The sequence below is a fragment of the Platalea leucorodia genome, assembly GCF_965183815.1.
Source record: "Platalea leucorodia genome assembly, chromosome: 10".
In the NCBI taxonomy this organism is placed as follows: domain Eukaryota; kingdom Metazoa; phylum Chordata; class Aves; order Pelecaniformes; family Threskiornithidae; genus Platalea; species Platalea leucorodia.
This window is the reverse complement of record NC_138832.1, coordinates 21,405,578-21,428,201: the sequence shown is the minus strand read 5'-3', so window position 1 is coordinate 21,428,201 and position 22,624 is coordinate 21,405,578. Positions and strand designations below refer to the sequence as shown.

At 42.1% G+C, this 22,624-nt stretch overlaps 1 protein-coding gene across 2 annotated transcripts in view; it reads right to left on the bottom strand.

Moving 5' to 3' along the window:
* PAK3 (p21 (RAC1) activated kinase 3) overlaps positions 1-19,714 on the bottom strand; it is a 38,499-nt gene extending 18,785 nt beyond the window's left edge. Inside the window, exons 1-7 of one of the 2 annotated variants that reach the window (XM_082323172.1) lie at positions 19,536-19,714; positions 13,015-13,115; positions 9,337-9,381; positions 8,062-8,215; positions 6,278-6,315; positions 3,587-3,718; positions 2,454-2,616 (exon numbers count right to left, since the gene is read on the bottom strand). In XM_082323172.1, the coding sequence (XP_082179298.1) occupies positions 2,454-2,616; positions 3,587-3,718; positions 6,278-6,315; positions 8,062-8,215; positions 9,337-9,381; positions 13,015-13,115; positions 19,536-19,710 (808 nt within the window). In that variant the 5' untranslated portion in view covers positions 19,711-19,714. The remainder of the gene's footprint in view (positions 1-2,453; positions 2,617-3,586; positions 3,719-6,277; positions 6,316-8,061; positions 8,216-9,336; positions 9,382-13,014; positions 13,116-19,535) is intronic. The other variant, XM_082323173.1, reaches the window with a different exon arrangement.
* Between the last annotated feature and the right edge of the window lie 2,910 nt (positions 19,715-22,624).

Below are 22,624 nucleotides of genomic sequence, written 5' to 3'. Positions count from 1 at the left end.
AAATACTTCGAAAAAGAATTTTCCAAATTTGCCACTGATTTTGCAGTCCAGCTATCTGCTGTTTTTCCTCAAAACTCAAGTAGCTGCTTTCACAAGTCAGTTGTTTGTGGCTGGTCTCCTGTGCTTAAGCCAATGCACATCAAATACGACAGCCCTAAAATCAACAACGTGACTGGTACGTGGCTCCGGTTCAGAGAAGCACTCCCTACTCTGGACAAAAGATAAACATATCAGCTATTTTGATGTCTTTAAGCACTTCCCTTTATCAAGTCCTAAATTAAGTAGATAAGAAAGCAGAATTGGGCCACTTCTGTTTTATAATTACAGTGGAACATATTCATGATTTCATTGCAGACAGAATTTTGTTTGATCTTATCTCAATATTACAGGCTTTACTCCCTAGTAAAACTTGTAATGAAAGTGGCTCTAAAAAAACTCAAGTTATTTCAAGCATAAAAGAATTATGAAAGCAATTTAAGATAAAAGAGGGCATGGGACATTTTCCTAAAAGTAGCATAAAATCAATTGTCGGGGAAGTAGGCAAGGTGGAGAAGTCATACGAGTTAAAACAAAACAAAACTGAAAAAAGCAACCACCACACATGCTTAAATATAATTAGCCCAGGACCATAACAAAAAAAAGCATCAGCCCCATTTTCAGATAGCTTCATGAAAGCACAAAAAGATTTTCATTGTCCACATCACAATTTGCCCAAGGCAGACCTTCAGACCTTGCTCACTTGGTATCAAATTCTTAAGAAAGAAAAAGCATGAAAGCATGTAACGTTTCAAAGATATAACCCACAATAACTCAAGGGCTCAGTCCTAATCTGGCATACACAGAAGCCTGAATAAATGATATGCATAGTTACGTTCATGGATGCAGGGTACCTGCAGATCTCATGGTGGAAGCCTGCCTCAAACATTTGGCCTCAGTTGAAGAAGCTGTAATTCCTCCCTTTATAAACTGACATACCTGCAGGTAACTATCTGGTCTGGAATTTATTTCATTGTGCCCTCAGCTAAAGCTATTGAATTTATCCCTTGGATACTTCCTAATGACACGGAGATTCAGTTCTTTATAGTCTTGTCAACCTGCTAAGGGTGCAGAAAACTCTACACAAGCAGCTGAAATCTCACAGCTAAGGAAGGCTTCAGCCTCTGCAGTCACACCAGCCATCAGTGGCAGGGCAGGTACGACAAAAAGGTTGGTATAGCACAAGAACGAGCACTGACAACCACTGTGAAGAAGCCACAGCCAGACTGCACCCCTTTACACGCAGTTGCCCCCCTTAAAGACAGAACGTTATCGGCTTTGAGATCAAACACAAGGTGGCATAGATCAATCCACTTTTTGTCCTAACAGTTAATGGCAGACACAGAGTAAGCTGGGCTATGTTATGAACCCAACAATCATCCAAGAACATAGCTATTATGTGCAACAAGCAGACTGAATTGGTTGTACTGCAGAATCATGAAGGGCTTGATGTGTTTTCCTGTGGTATCATCTGTGCAGGGGTTTGGGGCCATTGGTTAGGATTCTAATAGCATTAACTGGCTGGGAATTAGCTATGACAAAGTGCCATGTATCTGAGGGATACACAGTGGATGTGCTGGAGGCTGGCTCCTGAGAAATGCTTGCAGTGCAGTTTTACCTGATCACGCCACATAGGTGTGCCTCTTTGATACATCTTTATAAGCACAAAGCTAAGAAATAAAATAATGATTATTATAAAAGGTTTTTTTTTCTTTTGGGGCACATTGAAAACACCTCTTCCTCTCTACCCATGGTGTCAACTGATGTTCTTTCAAACGAGTTCTCTCTGACAAGAATGTAGAATTCTCATAAAAATGAACTCCAATATATTAGTAGAAGCAGTAAAGCAGTAGTAGTAAACAGAATATCTGGGGCAGGAGAGCTCCTTGAGGCTGAAGGAATCAGCTTAGTGAGGCAGTTGTCTACTGGCAAAAAAAACCAACCAACCAACCAAAAAAACCCAAACCCAACAAACAAGCAAGCAAAAAAACCCAGTCCCACACCACCCAAAAACCCAACAGATTTCTGCGAAGTATTTTGGCTCCAATGACTGGTGAGAAGTCAGGAGTCTAAAGAGAATTTAGGAACCCAAATATTCTGTTCAATTTGGCCATCAGCACACAGGAGTTCACTGGGTCATTCACTAGGTCACAGCCTTCTGTTCAACAGAAACAATCTCTGCTTTTGCCTTTAGCGCAGAAGGAAGCTCAGGCAAAACCAACCCAGCCAGAGCTGCCCTCAGAGGCAGAAGGAATACCCAGAGTGCTCTCTCGCTTCCTCTAAGCACAGTAACAGTTTGTGTAGGGAGTTGTAAGTGACTCTGTGACACTAAACTGAGGATGAACATTTGGTACATATAATCCCGAAACATGCATACAGTACACTGCTTTATCAGACAAGAAATACAGAATACGTACTCAGTTTCTCTAGGATCTCCTCATCTGTCATCTTGGATTTTTTTCGCTGCCGGTCTGTGTTTCTGTACAAAGTGTTTGTGTTTGAGTTTTCAGGTTGGGGAGTGGTGGCTTCTTTAGCTGGTGCTGGTGCAGCGGCAGGTTCAATTACAGAGCGTGTGTAGATCTGTAACATGAAATTATTTAGTGTCAGAAAGGTGGCTTGCAGAGATGCCCCCGAGATCGTATTTCAAATGCAAACCCTTAGGAAGATGCTGTCTGCCACATCCGGGGCTCTTCAAATGTTTGGTTTTGCTGTCCACTTCTCAAACCGAATGCGCAAAAAAGCTAGTTTTACACAAGTTCACGGCCAGTTTCATTTTCAATTTTCATTGATTTTCCGAAAGATGAGTGAAACAACGAATTTACTGTGTTGCAAGGATACAGAAATAGATCTGCCAAGGGCCCCAGAGCCTTTTTCCTTGATGCTCGTGTGTTTTCATGGGTAACAAAATGACTCTTTAGTTGGTACGTAAGTGTCTGAATAGAAGCAGGGAGCGTTTCCCTTTTCTGATCATAACTGTTGAACTGACTTTTCATCAGTATTTCGAGCTTTAGGGAGTGGCCATTAGGAACTGCGTTCCAGTCTTTCAGAGACCTACCTCCTCTTTACAATGCATAGCTGCGTAGGATTCTTCTCACCAAACTTCAGTCATGCAAAAGCTAAGGGTGTAGTCTAAGCTGTTCATTTAGCTACTCTGTGGAGAAGGACAGGTACCTCCAGGGGACAGTTTCTCCTGTGTATCCTGCAAGGGTGTCAACTGCATCTGATGACCGCTCTCTCGCTGGTGACAGAGAGCCTACACAGATACTTTGGACAAATTTGCTCACTTTTACACTGGTAGCACTGAAAGACATGATGCTACCTCTTATCTGGTATTAATAAGATAAATTCATAGACCCTATCAGAATCACCAGAAACTCACAGCTAAATGTGAAAGCTCAAAATGGATTTTCCTGGCGTCAGTGGCTTGGGTGAAGCACTACGTCGTGGTAGGACTCCAGCCCTCAGAGTCTTCATCTGCAAGTGCTGAATGATCAGAAACAGGCAGCTCTCAATTACACCAAATCCAGTGCTAACCAAAGCCGGGACTTACTGATTTTGTATGTTCAGGCCGTGGTGCGATAACAGGTGGAGGTTCGTTGTCATCTTCCTCTTCTTCATCATCTTCATCCTCTTCTTCAGAAACAGAGGGAGCTAGCGGGGGTTCTGATGCTGTTTTTGTGCTCTGTGGACAGACAGTAACACGAGTGACAGTCACCACTGTGACATTTGGGAGGCATGATAATTACACACAACTTCAGTCTGCTTAGACATCAGAAACCAATCTAGACATGCGTATAGTCCTACAGGCCTCAGCTCTAACTTACACATGGCACAATGCAATTTAAAATTACAAATTACCATGCTGTTTTGTTAATTCATCTTGGTGTTTTTCATTTTTGCTAAAAACAACTAAATCATTCCCATGCTTAGTCAAAGTCTAATTTCACAAAACGTAATGCTTGAATATATCACTAGAAATCACATGTAGTTGCTGGTTATTTGCTTTGGCATTGTGTCTACAGAAATGCTACCAGTTAATTAAGCTAACAGGTGTCTGCTGGCTAGGTTAATTAACACACACCAAAGTGCAAAGCCTCCTTTGTCGTCTTGCTGGGAATTTGGTTTTGGCGAGAAAGGCTATTTGTTTCTTTACTATTTTACCCGTGGGGTAATCATATTGCCCGTTTCCCTGCTTAGTAGCTCCTTTTTCAGCACCATCCTCCTCTTTACCTAATCATAAGTTAACACATTGATCTTTCGACTGCTTGCCTGTTTCTTATGGCCACAGTAACCCAGAGGGAACGCAGCCCTCTCAGCAGCAAGGTGCATCCTGCTGCCCTGCCCGGGGCTGCTCGGCAGGCATCCCGGCTGCTCGCCCAGGCTCCCGCTACAGGCAGCGGAGACTAAAAGCCACTGCCAGGGTGCAATCCACCTTCAGGCAGACTCCAAATATGGGGCAGGCGAGGGAAGTCTGTAATCCACATGTAAACTCAAGCCTACAGTGCAGATATTTAAAGTTAGGGAAGTTGAACCCCCCCCACCAGTCCCAGCTGCTACTCAGAGGCAGGGGGTTATATCGCCTCGAGGTATATTTGCTGGTGAAACAAAAAACTGAAAAGGTGCCTTGTTAAGTGTTTATCAACTGCTTTAAAGCTGGCTACAACAGGCCACTTAGAGGACTGAAGCAAATCATAGGTGCTATTCACACCTCATTTGCATTATCTTTAAAATGGCATCCATTTGGTCCAGTATAGATACCAGTAAGGGAGCTCAGGAGACAGGGAGACCTCATCTTCACACCCGTGTTTTACTGAATTGATGACTGTATCGCTGCCTTAGGTCCCCTTGCACACCACTGCCATACAGATACACACAGAGTACTGTATTTTCCGTGAGACTCAGCTCCGTTACCCAACTTGTAAAGGTAAATGGTGAAACAGGCTACTAATCTGGCCGAAGCAGGGAACGCCACGTCAGACGTTATAAACGCCAGTTTAAGGGCCAACTCTGTCAAGCAAGGGGTGCCCTAACGGGAAGGTGAACACTACTTTGTCATACATTAGATCAGTGTATAGCTTTCTATGCATCATTAGCACTTTGCTGATATGGGGACAGAAGATGATTAAGGGGAAAAATAAAGAAGGGAATAATCACATTTCTGTTATGTCAAATTCTTATAACTATTTTTTCCACTGGGCTCCATGCTTGGTCTGACAGCACTAAATTGTGCAGCTAGAACATATACAATGTCATATTATTTAATGCCAGAATCCCATTAAGGAGTTAAATGAAATTAAAGTCATTCCAATGACTGCTTGAGCCTGTCAGAGAGCTGTTTTCCCTGTACTGTAACATTCAACCAGCATCCTCTGAGTCGGTAACTTTTGAAAGCGGACATCTTGACTGTCTCACCACTGTCTATGTCTGCTAGAACAAAAATACCACGGCATCTGCCAAAGTGTCCATACCCACTGGAAAAGCTATTGGGAAGGCTTACTGTGCTCTGGTGAACCCCAAACTTGCTTTTAAAAGTGCGTTTTACTAAAGATAATGAAAGTGGCATCAATTGAAAATCTAGAGTGTGAATATGCAAAGATGATTTTCATTTCATTATACACACTCTCTGCTGTGTAATCACAAACCTCAAATTAAGTTGCTTCACACATGGAAAATAAAGGCCAACTCCCCATTCAGTCATTTGCTATTTAATGCACTAACTTTAACACTAATAAATCTGGTCAATATTAATGTGGATGTCATGACTACATCTCTGGGATTGCTATGGCAATCCAGTATTAATTAGAGTGGATGATTATTTAAAACTTTGTTTCAATGGTTCCAGTGAGTTACGTATCAATTATAACCTTATTTATATTCAGCTACATATCCAGCTGTACTAAGGATAAATCATAAAATTTAATAGAAATGGATTCTAAGTTGTTAAAACTAAATTAAAATGGGCTAATTAGACAGTACTGCATATTGTTGCGAATTATATATTCCACCATGGTTAAGAACAGCAAGCAATCTTCTGTTTGCAAAATGAGACTTTCATCTGTTTGAAAGTTCTTAAACAGAAAATTAGAAAAGAGCCAGCGATCCCTTTTCTGCTGCTGCAAAGACACTAAAATGTACTTTCTTTCGGCCTATAAGGCTGGCACTCTGTCACAAAAGGCAAAGCTCACAGCTTGCTCCACGATTCTTCAATGCTATGAAAGTAAAGGGTTACTTTCACACTCACCGAAGGATGGGCTTCTATGTATCCATGGGCGCTTTTATCTGCAATGTGCAAGGGAAAATTAAGCAGTTGCTGTTGTGGGGAATCCCACAGAACAAGTAAATCCAAATAGATAGCATTCTTCTTTCACAGCATCCCTCCAGTAGCAGCAGTTATTTTACGTAGCAAGCAAGATAACAGGACAATATACTAGCTTATTCTTTTTCTACAGTTTCTCGTGTCTATTTTTTGCCCTGTTCTGCCAGTAAATAAAATACATAGAAACTTGGTCAAGAAAATGCAAATTGTTCTTTAACAGCCAATGCTTCTGTTCCCCCCAAGAGCTAATGCAGCTTTTTTTTTTTTTAAATAAATTGCATGTACTGATTCTCTTTAGCTTGTTGAAAATGTTTCCCCATAAAAGCTTCCCCCAAATCCCCCTTAGCTGTGGCAGTTCTATTCTGACACAGCACGGTAACAGCTCCTGAGTTCAGGAGCATACACAAACTCTTTTGAATTTTGCATTTCATCACAAAAGTAATTGCTATTTTAGCAAACATTAAGTGTCAAGTTAGACAGTCAAATCTTTTAATTATGGAATTTAGAGAAAAAGATGCTTTCCCTCAACAGGAGAGAAATGTTAGTAAATTCTGGAGATAGCTGCACAGTTTTTAGAAGGGCTTCTGAGAAACTCTCCCAGTCTGCATTTTGGAAGTTGTATTGGTTGAACCAGCAAACTGAGGAAATTACAGACTCCGCTGCCACAGACTATCATGTGTAGGGAACGGAACCACTGCAGGTTAAATTACAAATGCTGTCCACACCCTGTTGGATAGAGACACCCTCTTATTAGCTGAAGCTGTTGACACGAGCTTTACCAAAGTAATGGTATCTTAATGGTATTTTTTTTTTAAAAATCAACTCAGTTATTAAGAAAAAAAGAACACATCGATACAAAAGCCAGATATGCTGCACCTAGTAAAAACCTTGCTTACTTGCTGGATGTGTCACCGGCCAGAGTTTGTCTGGCAAAAAAAAAAATACATAAGAATGCGCCAACGAAAAAAAAAAAATGCAAACTGCAGCACAGACTTGCTCTCTCATTTTTGCAACACTACACTACAATTTTGCAGACTGTACACAACCAAGGGAAAAAATGACACCCCCCTCACATTTACAGGCTTTTGGATGGTAATGCCCAAATCACGAAGATCTTCCTGGAATGAGCATGCTATGGAGATTGCTCTGGACACTGATGCCTTCCTTCTCATCCTCTGTAGCAACATTCCCTTTACATCACAAAAGCAGCCGTTCCAGGTTTGTTTGTGAATTTATGCATAGTATCCTAATCTTCTCTACAGCTAATGCAAAAAAATCCTGGAAAATTCTCCTCTATCACAAAGTATCACAAAAAAATCCTCATAGTCCGTAACCTACTGTTCAAAGGATCCAAGAGTAACTCATAAAATGCACAAAACAAGTACACCCCGTACCCCAATCTGAACACGGTGAAGGAACAAGGATGCGAAGAAACAAAAGTAAACATGACCTTTGGCCAGCTAATGGCCAAACTAAAAATGGTAATGATTGTTCCATCTAGTATCTTATTTAGTTCTAAAAACAACTGACAAAGAAAGTCACAGTTTCGATGACATTTAGGGGACAAAAAGAGAAACAGAATTCATTTCAAGAGTATTTCACAAAGCGCAATTTTTTAAGGTTGCTTCTTGACCACTTGAATGTTGAACTTCAGTCTGACTCATTTGGGGGCCTGACACTCCCTTTTTCACAGTGAGATGTCGACTTACCTCCTGATGTAAAGCTCATGTATTTCTGGTTGTTAACTGTTTCTTTGGAATCATAAAATTTGAGAACATCTAGAACAGCTTGTGGGTTCTTCTTCTGCTCCAGTTTTGTTATGTTGGAGGTCTGTAGTAGCCTGGCCCACTGCTCTGGAATGCCCTGCAGATGTTAAGTGGAAAGAATGTGGATTTAGAGTATTTAACAGTCGCAGTCTCACAGATCTTTACCAAGATCCCATGCTACCTGTAAGATTACTTTCAGAAATTTTTATTGACCTTACAATTAAAATTAGTAGCTTATACATTAGATGTAATCATTCTCTATCAAAATATAGAGCTAAAACCAGGATCCAACTTTAAAAAGAAAAGAAAGTTATGACTGTGATAGGAAAAAAAGTGCATGAAACTCATCTTTAAATCAACTCTGCTCTTCCATGGAATAATGATTTAAGGCTTAGCTTGTTTTCCTGGTGATTCAGTGCAGACATAACAAGACTATTCTATATTTGTGGACAACACAGTGTATTTTAGGAGCTTTACACTGGATTTTTAATGCTTAATAATGCAAACACATTTTGCTGAAATGATCACTGCTGCCTGATTAAAAGGTAAACCCCACCCTGATACAATTAATTTTCAGCATACCAGGGAACACTGTGGGGTTAAGAATCTGCATTTAAATTCTCAATATCGTAACACTGAGTTGTACCACTGCTGCTAAGGATGTCTCTTTTTCGAGCTCCTGTAGCTCTGCAGGTTCTCTACTGTAAATATACAGAAACCAGGGACTCAGAAAACAGGCTGAGAATGCCAAAGCCTTGCATGAATTCTCGGACGTCTTACGAGCGAGGGTAGCATTTGAAAATTGATCCAATCGCTGAAAGCCGCAGCTCTGCATTGAAATTATATTGATGAAAAATTGCTTTAAATATCCAGTATAATTTCCTAAATTTGAAAGCCTGTAATTTTCCCCATTTACTGCACAGCCAACATCCACCAGCGAACTGTAGGGCTTACTGAATGAAAAACTACACCTGAAATACATTTAAACTTAGCCTTGGTGCCACCCCAATCTAGGTAAACACTTTTAATATAGCTTCTTCCTAAGAAGTTCTCCACAAAACAATGTGTGACATGGGCCTCCAAAGTTTGGGATTAATGAAAAAAAAGTGGGATAAGCCAAGCAACAAATCTACTGCACACACATCAACCTGCTGCTGCAGTGCTATGACATCTCAAAGAAGCATTTTGATGCAAGAGTCTTTTGGGCCTGTGACGCACCTCTGGGAGCTTCCCTGTGCACATCTGTGAGCCATAGAGATCTGGCTGTAATGGACGTAAATAAAGAAAGAAAAGAAAGTTAAAACAGAATGTGGGACAACTTAGAAGGTGGTAGGAGGAAACCAATGGGCCAAAATGGGGAAGTCCCATCTAAAATGGGCGTTACAAGGTAGATACCAAATAGATTAGGTGGTGGACAGGCTACAGGAAGGCAGGCTTAGGAAAACAGAAAACCCACAACTGTTCCAAAGTTTGGAAGCATCATTTCCCCTCCTCTCTTTTTTAAACCAGTTTTTCTCTGCCTCATAAAAATACCATACTGAGGATTAACGGCAAGTGACTGGAAAAACTACCTGTGATTTCTTTTTTTTTTTTAGTTAAAAAATAAAAATAATAGAGAAAAACCTGGGCTTCTGCTGTTTGTCTAATTCTGAAAGCCAGGTTAGCATTTTTGAATGGCTCTACACAAGTTTTTTCCAATGGTTCTCCAGCCCAATATCACAACTGGCCAGTGCGTGAGTCAACAAAGTGCAGTGGAGAAAGCAGCTGGTCAAACTCGGATTTCACACTGGGAGGCTGCGTATCGTCATAACGCAAACAATCTGTGCGTGCCAGACTGAAAATCAGGACAATTCTAAAGAAATGCTTGATTAGATTAATAACGTGCAACTTCTTTGGATCTATAGCCACAACTTTCTCCCACTTGCTAATGTCATAATCTCGAAACTTTAAAAGTTTGGTAGGTGACCACATTTTATTCTAGATTGGGGATCAGGAAACTGTTTCAAAAATGCATGCCTTGCAAAAAGCACTCCCCAAAGCCCTGCAAACCACACTTCTTCCTGCATTCAGAAAATGCAACTGTCTCTTCAAAATAAATCAACATAAAGCTCTAGCAGCATGCTCCCGCCCAACAGTTTCCAACCAATTTAATTTTGAGCTTTAAAAGCCCTACTTCTTAGCAAATGTGGTTGCTCCAAGCATAGTGAAATGGAGATATAACATACGTTCATGAGCAACAACACAGCTTGGTGCTCAAGCCTGAAAGCCGAAACTCAGGAGCCCATGCAACTTTGATTGGAGGTGCAACTACCAGCAATCAGGTAATGCAGCTGGGGGGTGACTGTTAGGTGTCAGAAAATGGCCCAATGCGTTGCACATAACCACTAGAGCAGACACTATTGGCATGACAACAGTAATAATTCAAAACAAAAAACGCACGTATTTGCACACTTATTGGACATTCCCATGGCACTTCCAAACTTTTGAAAGAGACAGTGTGATCACTAGACAGTGGGAATATTTTTACACGATAGGGCTAGTGGCAGTCCCTTCAGCAGGACATACTTACCACATGACTACCCAGCTGATACACAGCTTGTATCCAGGTTGGGACAAATCAAACATGCCTAAGGTAACGTGTAATGTAATAGTTGCATCTGGGACTAGTTGGGAGCTGATACTAGTTCTTAATGGTGCAAAAATGCCCTTGCTCTGACTGACATTTTACTCCACTAAGGACCGCAGCGCTAAGTCCTGTGCTGGCAAGATGCACGGGGCAAGTCACCTGTCCCTTTGGTTCGTTTTGAATCGGTCAGAGCCTTCCCAAACTGCAGCACTGCACTTCCATGCTTTAGGAACAAGTATTATTGTAGAAATAGTGTGTAATCGTAAAACAGCAGCCACCTAATGTCCACTGTTTTGAAAGGGAAAAAGATATTAAAAAGAAATTGTGCTACAGCAATAAAGCTGGACATATTTAGCCATGTACAATCACTTTGTTCTATAAAAGGCCAGGATCCGTGCTGGTGGCATCTGACATAAAAAAAAAAAACAAACCAAAAAATGAAAAAAAAAAACCCAAAAATCTGTGATGCTAGAGACTGTTTTGACACACACTGGATAATAACAACATTTAACCTGATCCAAACCGTGATCTTTGAAGTACTGATAGAGAGTGCTTGTGCTTAGCACTGAAGTGTGTTAATCTCGACGTCCCTCCTTTTTGTTCCAGCTGGCAGGGACGTGAAACTAACTGGGATCCTCACCACCAGTTAGTCTACGAGAGAACACGATTGTGACCCATCGCGTTTGCATAGAGCCAGAAGGAAAAAGTCTGAAGCACAGGGTAGAAATAAAGGCAGAAGGCTGAAAGGAAGAACAAATATAGAATAAGAACAGCTGAACATTCAGTAGGGAGAGCAGTGAAATGAGGAAGGAAGGAAGAAAGGAAAAGATAGACAGGAAGAAGGGATGCAAACATGAAAGGGAGAAAACAAAAGCAGAAGGTAACAGAATATATAATATGATATCAAGATAAAGAGAATGGCACCGAAGATTAACCTGAATAATAAAGTGGCTACATGGAGAGACAGAGAGGAAAAAAAAAGAGGAAAACCAGGATAGATAGCAGGGAAAACACACTTTTAAAAGCTTTATGCTAAGTTTCTGATCAAAAATGACCACATCTGGGCTTTTTAAATAAGCATTTAATCAAGCCCTAGAGTTTGGCACAGAATAAATTTTGAAGTAAGATTTTATAAGTGACATCTATTTTAAAAAGGCTAATTAACTAGTCCACATATTTTAAATGTAGCTGTATTTCCTAATTACTAAGATAATTCAATTTCACTATTCCTTTGAAGACATGCTGTCATTAAATGTCTTTTTTTCTTCTATTGTTATTGTTCTTATTACTATTGCCACTGTAGCATACAGAAAGTTTCCAGCTTTCTGCAATGTTTTTGAGAAACAAAAATAGCAATCAAAGTAAAAAATGATGAAGGAATCACATTTAGGGCTCAAATTCTGAAAACTAACCATCCTTTGTGCAGGCAAATGATTTGTCCCATCCTGTTTGGTGTATGCAGCCAGTCAGCACTAGCACACTTTACAATTTGACGCACGGTGATAACACAGTCTGACCGCTTAGCTCACAGGGTGCTACTGATGGTACGGAGAGTTGCTAATGCTGCCTCTCATCTCCACAGTTCAACCAAATAGAAGCTTACTGCCATCTCAGCATTAAGGATTAATGGTTTCAGCAGCTAACTAGTAGTCTGAGAGAAAATGCTTTGAAGCCCCCTGCGGACTTCAAGGAGCTTCTATCAGACTCATTTTTCCCAACACTTTATACACTTCGTCGTGATATAAGTAGAAAAAGCTGACTGCTATTTTATTAATACATAAAGACTAGAAACGTGTCTGATGACCTAGTCTATGGACAACTTTTGAAGGATACTAAATTAAAATGAATGGACTTCCACAATGCTGCTGCTTTCTGGGTGTCTCCAAGGGCTGTCTGCAGAGCAGCTGGACTTGGCACTTTCGGGCTGATTGTCTACAGCGAGACATACACTATGCACATGTGTGGGGGGGTTTTCTGCCTTTCCAAAGACACTGAATAACCAACCCCTGTAGCAGCTTGTGGGACTGATAAAAGCATACACCTACGTTCTTCCTAGTTTTCATTTTCCACAGACACTCTGCTGACAATCCTTGGAGAAAAAAAAAGCAGCCTGAATCAGAAGTAAAACACTCCAAATCCTAAGCCCAACAAATAAAAGTCTCTTTCTTCACAGCCTGGCTGCTGTCATCTGACGTTTCTGGCAACAGGAGGTTATTTTACCATCAAGAAACTAGAAGCTCTGGTAAGCACGCAATACATCGATTACTTACTGTGAATTCTCCAGTGACGGCATCAAATCCCACATGAATGGTATGTTCAAAGTCTGAAGGAAGAGAGATCTCAGGACGTTCTTTCTCTTTCTTCTTGTTGGCTAGAGGCAAAACATTAATGCACACTTATTTTCTGCACAGCTTTTCATTCAAAAATTTTCACGATCAAGTGTGCTCAAAATAGTATTTTAAAAGTGGAAAACAAATCAATTAACATCCATCTCACCTGACAAACAGACCCAAGCTAATGCAACACCAGCCTGTCAACCCCTGTTTGGGAAAGTCTAGAAGGTGTTATTTAATTTTTTTTTTCCTTCCAATCAGTGTCACAGCTGCCAAAGCAAGCTGTTCATGAAGCAGCCTTCTTAGGCTATCTCTAACCAGTATGATTTCTATTATCAGTTCTTTTTTTCATCAAGTTTTCATATCTAGCAACTAACTCCTGTTTTACTTTGCTCTGTGTGTTCCTGCAGAAGTAAAACACCTGGGACACGCATGTGCATGCCTGTCTGCATGTGTGTCTTTTCTCCAACGTGCTTTGAACCTGTTGTCAAACTCTGCCAAATCAGAGAGGAGAGTTTTTTTAAGATAACCAGGTTCCTACAAGTTCTGTGAAAACAGGTGGCTCAGGAGAAGACAAAGATCCTATTCCTGCCTCCTCTCTGAAGCAGCAGGTCTGTATTAGAAACCACAGAATCTGCACAGCAGTAAGTTCCCATAAACACCATTGGAAAAGCTTAATTTGAGCTCTCAGTTAACTAAGATATATAACCATAAAAGCCAGGCTTTATTAGTCTTCAGGAATTCCTTGGTTTTAAGTCTCTCCATCAGTATTCATAGAGTGTGGAGTGTCTTATTGAAGGACACAGACTTGGAAGTCAGTCAATCTGCATATGTTTCTCATCTCCCTCCTATCTTAACACCTTTTGAAAGTAACATCCCTTGTTGTCATCCATTTTTTTACTATTGTGCTTTTTACTATTGACAAATCTCACTTCAGCCCAGTTTTATTGACCCCGATAAAGAACGAGCGGAATAAAGGCTGAGAGAAGCTGCCTTCACTGTGATGTATCAAGAATCCATGTTCAACAGAGATTTCTCCGAAAAATGGTGACAACAATGTCAGTTCTGGACGACTCCCAAACACCCAGATAAACATAACATAAACCCACGTTCAAACATCTATCCTGCTGGCAGGTACCTGAAATATTTGGCTTCCCTGAAGAACCAGCGTGCTCCAAGACTAACCACCACGTGGCTGAATAATACAGTGCAGGGCTACCTGTAGGATCTTCTCTAGTGCCAGTGGTATGTATGTATGTATGTATGTATGTAACAGCCGAGAGGGGAACTGGCATTACACCAAATACATTTGTCATTTCAGTGGAAAAATTACATGCTAATGATTGAACAGAACAAATATTACAGTGCCCACTCGCAGTATGCAAGCGTTATTAACACAAACTCGGGAAATAAGACACACATAAAGTGCTCACGTAGAATACAAAAAAGTCACATCACCTCACGTCTTTAAAGAAAGCTCTCTGCACCCCAGGATCCCACCTCTCCTCTGCTGCCCCTCTTAGCCGTTTAATGCGTGTCTGGTGTACATATCCTCATCATGGTCCTGAGCAGGCCTGCTCCATAGATCTGACGTGACATGACTTCACGCTAACAGTTGTGAGAAACCCAGAGATATACGAGAGGTTTATATTGTGCCTATCACAATGGGACTTTATATCAGGATGTCTAAAGGCCAGTGTATCACCATTTATTAATAATAATATCAAAATGAATACACGTGCCATAGTTACACATCAGCAGGAGAGAAAGGAGCAGTTGTTCAGGTCCTGTCTTTGCCTTCCATATTCCCTCAGTGCAGCGCCAGTGACAGCCACGCTATGCACATCAAAAACAGCTGGATGAAGACAATTTTGTGTGTGTCTGATTTCAAAAGCAAGTGTCCCCTTCTACCAGTATCAACCAGGACAGAGCTTTGCAAAATCTATTTTCTGGCACATCAGTCTTCTGCACTACTATGCTCATGGAGTTTTAATTAACATTTTCCTTTAGTGTTTTAGTATTACATTTGCCAGCTTCATAAGTTTACCTAGGGGTCTCATCCAAAGGCTGAGCTCGCTATGTATCAGCACCCCTCCCAGCCTGGCTCTGTCTTTGCTCACAGATAGTAGCTCCACGAGGTCTCTCTTTGCCTATCTTTCTTATTCTAACCTTACAGCCTCCTTTAGTTGGAAGATGCTCTGCTCTTCATAATTATAGTCTAGAGTATTTTGGATGTTTCTAACCTTTTCTCTGCATTCATCCTCATTAAATAATTAACTGTCACCTTTTGTCTGTACTGCACACCCCTACACGATGTTAATTGATGAATTATTTTCTTTTAGCATTCAGGAAAGATGGCAGCAGTATATCAAACACAAATGCAAAGGGTTTTCCCCTTCTTTTAATCTCTAAGACGATGATGTTTAATTTTCAGGATAGGTGTTGCCAGTTCCAAGATGTCATCTCCGTTCAGCATATATAACTTTTTATTGCAGATAACAAAACTGGCTTCTCCTACCTCATCATTTGCAAGCAAATGCAGTGAAAATTAGATTTAAGGGATCATCAAATTCAGTTCAAAGCAACAGTCAAATCTGGAAGCGAAATAAGGCATTACAGAAAGCGTTCCATCAAAAGCAGCTCTTGTCCATTCCAGGCCTCTCCTGCCGGGGGGCAAGCGGTCCAGCTCATTCCCCAAGATTTGGCTCATCTGCTTCACAGACCTCTGCCTACCAGACTGTGGATATAACACCTATGGTCCAAATGCTGATGAACTATAAATTAAATACCGAATTAAACATCCCCTTGCAACACCCTCACCCCTCCCCAGTCTAAAAACTTTGACACTTCTGTCTGTGCCCTGCAACTCGAATCACTTCTGTTTTACATAAGCTGGCAAAACGATATGAAAAGGCATAACTTCTTTGAAGCAATGACTGACTAGATTTAAGGGTTTTATACTGGACATGCCTATTTGATTTTCTTATAAATGCCCCTCACAATACACTTCTGCTGCACAACAGTTAGCCATGAGGGCCACCCACACCACCTCAGCAACTATTACAGATTAAAAGAGAACAAGGGAAGAGTTTTCTGTCTTCCACAGCCTGCATCATCACCATCATTATGTTAAAAGAGCAGTTGTTTGGCAGAAAAACATGACTCAGCTAAGTGGCAGCTTTTCTCCAGAGAGGGAGGAAGGGTTTGACCTCACGCTTACGCCCTCCTGTTCGCTCGCCTCCTCTTCATCTCATTCTGTTCTTTTTCCTCCATCTCCTCTCCCTTCCACCATCACTCACGCTGTCCTCCCATCCTCCTTCCTGCTCTGCTCCTGTCCTACCCCAGCAGCCTTGTCCTTTTCTTTCTCCTCCATTAATCTTAACCCCACCGGGTTTTTCTCCTTCCCTTTTTTCTTGTTTTTCTGTACAGGAGGCAACCAGGTGACTAAAGGTCAGACTCTGCTCCCATCCGCAGCTAAGTCTAAAGCAGCTTCGATGGAAGTGATATTATTGACCCAGTAATCTTAACGCAGATGTATCTCTTCAGCTGAAAGGGGCATCTGAGCTGTGGTGGGCCTGCTCCCCTCTCATTTCTTTAGGTTGAATGCTCTACAACACCTTCATGGAGCCACCAGTTCACACACAGTATTAATTTATTTCATAGCACAGCAATTACAGGTGGTTTAATGAAAGAAGAACAAGGCTGTATCAAACAACCAGAAGAACACAAGTCATTTCTTTCTGCTCTCAATTCTCCTGAGGTAACAGCACTCTGCTGAAAGGAAACACTAATGCTATGAACTCCACTGTGGCTCCCATCACCATCGTTACCTCCAAGGAAGGAAGGCCAATTTCACAGCTTCAGCACGGGCTATGGGCGAACAGGTTCAGCTCCTTGTTCCACACAGATCGCCCGTGTGACACTGGAAATGTATTTCAGCTGTCTGCCTTGGCTTCCTGCCCCAGGAAATGGGGTACCTTACCCCAGAGACGGGGACGAGCGGAGCTATACCGAGGAACATAAGGAGGTCAGGTGCTATGGGAAGAAGCAGGACACTAAGTGACTTGTTTCAACTGTAGAAGCACAGAAGGGCCCCACAGAGTCATCAGCGGCTTGCCAAAACAAGGTTTTAAACGCAGAAGTGCTCAAACCCTAACTGAAAACCCTATGCTCCAACAGGGGAGCGACTGAAAAAGATTCCTGGTCCCCGAGCACAGCAGTCCCGGCATACACCACTGCCTTGGAGAGAACGCACCATAGCATATCCATCCTCACATCCCTCCTCTCTGGTGAGCAAATGAAAGACAAACAAAGTTCCTGCGGGTTCAGGCAGAAACACCCTGCCATGGTGTTTTCTTCACGTTCTGTTTACTAATGCCAGTGGTGGACTATTAATATAAATTTGTGATGCTGCAAACCACTGCACTAGATGAGAGCAGCCATATTAATTACCTTCTGCTTTATAAGCAGGACTCTCAAAAATGTGTCACTGAGTCTGTGAAGCATGCACAGGCCAGCTGATACCCTGACCCACAAGCCAACCCTGAGATTAAACCACCTCAAGGGGCTTGGCCAGCCAAGCTAAACTTCCTCCATTTATTATTTCACCCAACAAAATTAAGCTATAAATCTTAGCTTCCTTTCCCTCACAGCCACATTTAAAATCATGATAACTGTATGTTTCCTAAGACTGCTCTGACTGGTAGTTAATTACACCTATTTTTAATGTCACTGATCATTTCCAGGAGGGGTTGTTTCTGGATCTCCCCATTTCCGCGTGCATTTCATGCAGCACCTCCTGCTTAAGAAATGTTCCCTCGGAGAGGGATAATACCGTCCTGCTGGCAATCAGGGGAAGAAGTGACCCAAGCCCTTCCAGGAATTAAACAAGCCAGGAGAGATTTTAAATTTGGCCTTTAAAAAGCATCAATTGAAATACTAATTTTGCTCCCAGAAAGGGACATTTTGGGAAGCACTCTGCAGAGTGAACGGCCAGGTCTGCCTGAGGAATGGGCCTATCCAGTCACAGCCTTCACATGAGAGGAGCCATCAGGACTGGCCCTGGCTGAGGGGAGAATGGGGATGAAATTGTGCCTTCTACTGCCTGTGAGGAGTTTTGAAGGCCAGACTACCTCCAACTGCTCCACATGACCTGCGGGAGCGACTCGTGAACGGGTCAGGTGAGCCGGAGCTCCGAGGGAATGACCGCAATTCCATAGTTCTGAGCTCTCCTTGGAGGAACAGCGATGCACATCGAAGGTGGAATCCCTCTCGAAATCCAGCTGGATTTCGTGCTGCTGATCACAACCCTTTGAGCCCAGCATTTCAGCCAGTTTTCAGTCCACCTCACTGTCCACTTATCTAGACTGTACTTCATCAGTCTGTCTGTGAGGATTCCATGGAAGGCTGTGTTGAACACCTTACTAAAGTAGAAATAACACCCACTGCTCTCCCTTCCCCACCATCTCATGGTAGAAGGTTGCCAGTATGGTTCAGCATGAATTCCCCTTTGTAAATCCATGGTGACGATCCCTGATCATGTTCTTATCCTTCATTTGTGTGGCAATGGTTTCCAGGAAGATTTGCTCCACTAGCTTCCCAGGGACCAAGGCGAGGCTGACTGGCCTGTACTGCCCCAAATCCTCCTTCTTAAAGACAGAAGTGACATGTGCTTTTTTACAGTCATCAGGAACATTCCCCGGTCACCGTAACCTTTCAAAGATAAACAAGAGTGGCCTTGCAGTGACATCCGCCAGCTCCCTCAGCACTTGTGGGTGCAGCCCATCAGTTCCCATGGCATTACAAAAAAAGAAGATTCCTTCCCTTAATTCTGTAAATACACTAACTCAATACGCCTCCTTTCTGCAAATGCATTTCAAACAATGCCATCTGAAATGCTGTTTCCTGCACGTTTAACAGACTCTCTTGCTGTAACCACACCTAGCAGGTTTTAAACCAAGCCATTCTGCATTCACTCTCACTGCAAAAGCAACAAGCAAGAAGCGCCTTGCTCCTGTTCCTGGAATGTAAGTGCATTAAAAAAACCAAAAAAAAACCGACCAAAAAAACAAAACCCAAAAGTGTCAGGCATATTGCCCTCTCACTTCTGCAAATGTATTTTCAAAAGTACACAACCTCACCTCTGTTTTTACCGCAAATGCGAAGCACAATCCAAAGGAAAGGATTCCCCAGCTTAACTATAAAGTTATTTTTAAAAGGCAAGTCGCACAATGTGTGCATGTCTTACTGGCTTTTCAAAGACAAGAAAGTAACTGACTGAACACCTCCTCCTCTTTTGAAACATGTTACTAGAGTAATTGGAACAGAAGGCTTTGGAAGGACTTTACCATGTTCTGCAACTGAAACTGAAAGAAAACAGTGGCAGAAAGTAAACACGGCAACCAACAACCAACAGAAAGCAGAGATGTAGCCACCCATTCGCACTGCTGATACTTTACTTTTATCCCCTCCTCCTGGGAAGATGGAGCGAAGCCTGGCTTTCTTGTTCTTCTCCTCAGGGGCCATGGGGAGTGGTTTTGAACTGTGGTTTAGTGCTGAAGAATCGCGATTGTTGCTGTTCATTCTCAACGGTGGGGCTGGAGGTTTCTCTTCAATATCCAGACTATCGGACATCTTCAGCAGCCCTCACAGCCTCCTGCAAAAGCAGAACAGAAAGCATGCTTGTCAGGTAAGGATGCCAAGGCTGGTGTCCTGAGGAGGAAAGAGGGCAAGAAAAGCCTTCTGGTGGAATAAGGAAGCCTCTCTGTTAGAAGTTTGTTCTGAATAAGGTTACTGCTGGTTGCTATAAATAAACGCAGTAGCCAATTCCTAAAAATCACTGTATTACCATTAAAATAAAGCTTTTTTATCCCTGTTAAAGGCTTTTTAAATTTTTATTTACAACTTTTTTTCTTGCAGTTGTTTACAATCCAAATTTTCCTCTAAAGCCAGACTTCCAAAGCAAAATTTAAATGATTTACTGAAACTACCTCGTATCATAGTGAACCGTTTTCATGATGTAAGTAACAAGGTGCATATTGGGGGGATATGGATAGCAAGCATTAAGGTCTCTGTTCCCCCCCTGCTCTTGTGTTTGGAGAGGGTTTATTCCTGGGAGCGTGGGGCTTCAAAAGGAATGATCTGCCCAAAGGAAATTCATTCAGAAGTACCAATTAAAAGCTTTCTTGCATATAAAAGCAAGCAATACATTTGCTTTAAAATCAATCAAAACCTAAGCAGGAAAATGATCACATCCTGAAAACAATTCAAGTCTTCCTCTTTCTGTCCTGCTGCCACACAGGTCTGCTACCGCAGGGCTGTGTGTGGCACAGCTTTGAATAACAGCACCACGGTACATCAGCAAGCAGTGGACACATACAGTCTTTTGGTGACTGCTAAGAACAGGGGTACTGATTTAAGGAAAAAAATACCCAGAAATTGTTACAAAACTTTCCTAAGTTGGGAAAACACAGGACAGGCAAGACTTTTCAAATTCCTAATCTTTCCAGGGTATCTTGTATATTAAAATTAAAGTCTGGATTAAGCAGCTGGTTTAACAAACAAGCAACGCTTGGTAAAACAAACTGTTTTAAGACCTGAAAATAGAGTATGATTTCAGACAGATCAGATGTGATGTGGGCTATACTGCATATTTTTAAAGGTTACAATTCTACAGGCACCTTGCCTTCCAACCCCTCTAAAATCAATGCGGCTCCTTTTATGGAAGGCACACGCCGACCACTGTGTACGTGTTACGGATCTCTCCTTGTGCTGATTCACAGATAACACAAGTTATTGCAGTCATCAGCTTCAATTTAAAATGAAGCAACTCCTGTTTTTCAGCTGTGGAAGTCGTAATTTTTTTTTCCGAAGTATCAGCCAAACATTCTGACAGCGACACAAAGCGGTCCTGAAGCTGCTGGTAACAGCACGGCTGCTCTTACTTCGGTCAGGTAAAGCTGCCATAGCTGAGGGGTTCTGGGGGTGCTTGGTTGGGGTTTTTGGTTTGGTTTGGTGGTTTTTTTGCTTGCTTGTTTGTTTGTTTTGCTTTGGTTTTAAGAACAGAGATTAACATTTTCAACAATTGCATTTATTTTGATATGGCTGGAATTTTGCCAGGATTTCCAGCTGATACATTAATAGGATATAATCAAATCCACATTGCCTTAACTGACAATACCTTCCACGTAAAAACTAATGACCAGTTGAAACATTTAGAGATGTTCACTCTAGACTGTTTTTCACGACATGGGCATTTTACCCTTTGTTACCATTTTCAAATTACCACACATAAAACCATCGCTTCTTTTTTTATTATTCAACTTACATTTTTAATTTCATCTAAATGAGATCCCAAAATGCCAGCTCTCAGATTCAAAGCATCTGCCCACAAGAGCAATAAACGAAATATACCATCACATCTCTGTTTTGCAGCGGTCCCTGGGCCCACAAAGTGGGGTTCCTGAACATCTGGATCCCCAAGGGATCCCGGGGATCCGTCCCAGGGTCACACAGTTGAAAACCCCAGCAACAGCTGGTCCCAGCCTTCTCTCTAGTACATGCAGCATGAAGTGGGGATCCTGGAGATCTTGATTCACAAACATGCACTTAAAGACGTTACTGACCCCACCTGCTCACCTCTGTCAGGGAGCAGTTTGTATAAGCACCCTTCTCAGATGACTTCATCAACTGGTTTATGTTAAATTAGTGATTTGAGCTATTCTGGCATATTTTGCCTGCAGCAAATTAGGGAGAGCTCGACCAATTGCTCTGCTGATAGATCAATATGGCGTTCACCAGCCAAAGAGGATGTCTACTTGTAGGCTCAAGCCCTATGTGAACTGCTAGACCTTCCCTACGCCATGGAGTTGCTCACCTCCACCTGTATAGTGCACAGGTAATACTGAACCACAGGCAGCCACCGACCAGGGGGTGTTCCCTATAGCTTTGCCTTCAGGCCTAGATCATTAAGTAATGAAGTCGTGTACTGGAGGCAGCTCTCAGACAGAAAGACGTTTTTGTCATTTGGAACACACCACTGGGGAAAGCAGAGAAGCGATCCTCCACAGAAAGCGGCGGTCCCCGGCATGTGCCCGGTCCCCACAAGAGGGCTCTGCCGACACAGCCCAGCTGGCCAAGTGGAGATCTACTGGGAGACCTGCTCTGGCGATGGAGGAACATGGCCCACCCTCTAGGGAAGCACATATGTAGGCAATAACGTGCTTTATATCACCAAGGGATAGCTATAATTGTGCCCAAGCTAGGGTTTGTGCTGATCTAACTTTCAAGTACAGACTAGCCTATTTACCTAGAGAACTAAATGCTTTTCTAGATTTAGGTCAAACAGTTAACATTACTATCTTTGTGATAGCTATCCTGAAATGCAGAAGGTTTTCCAGTAACGGGGCAGGGGGAAGAGCCGGTGATGAAAACTGCTGTAAGGTAACAGGGAGAACTACACGTGCCGCGCATGTTATCCTGGTGAAGGGAAAGTGCACGATGCCCTGGTATTTCTGCACAGGGAAGCACGATGGAGTTCCCAGCTTAT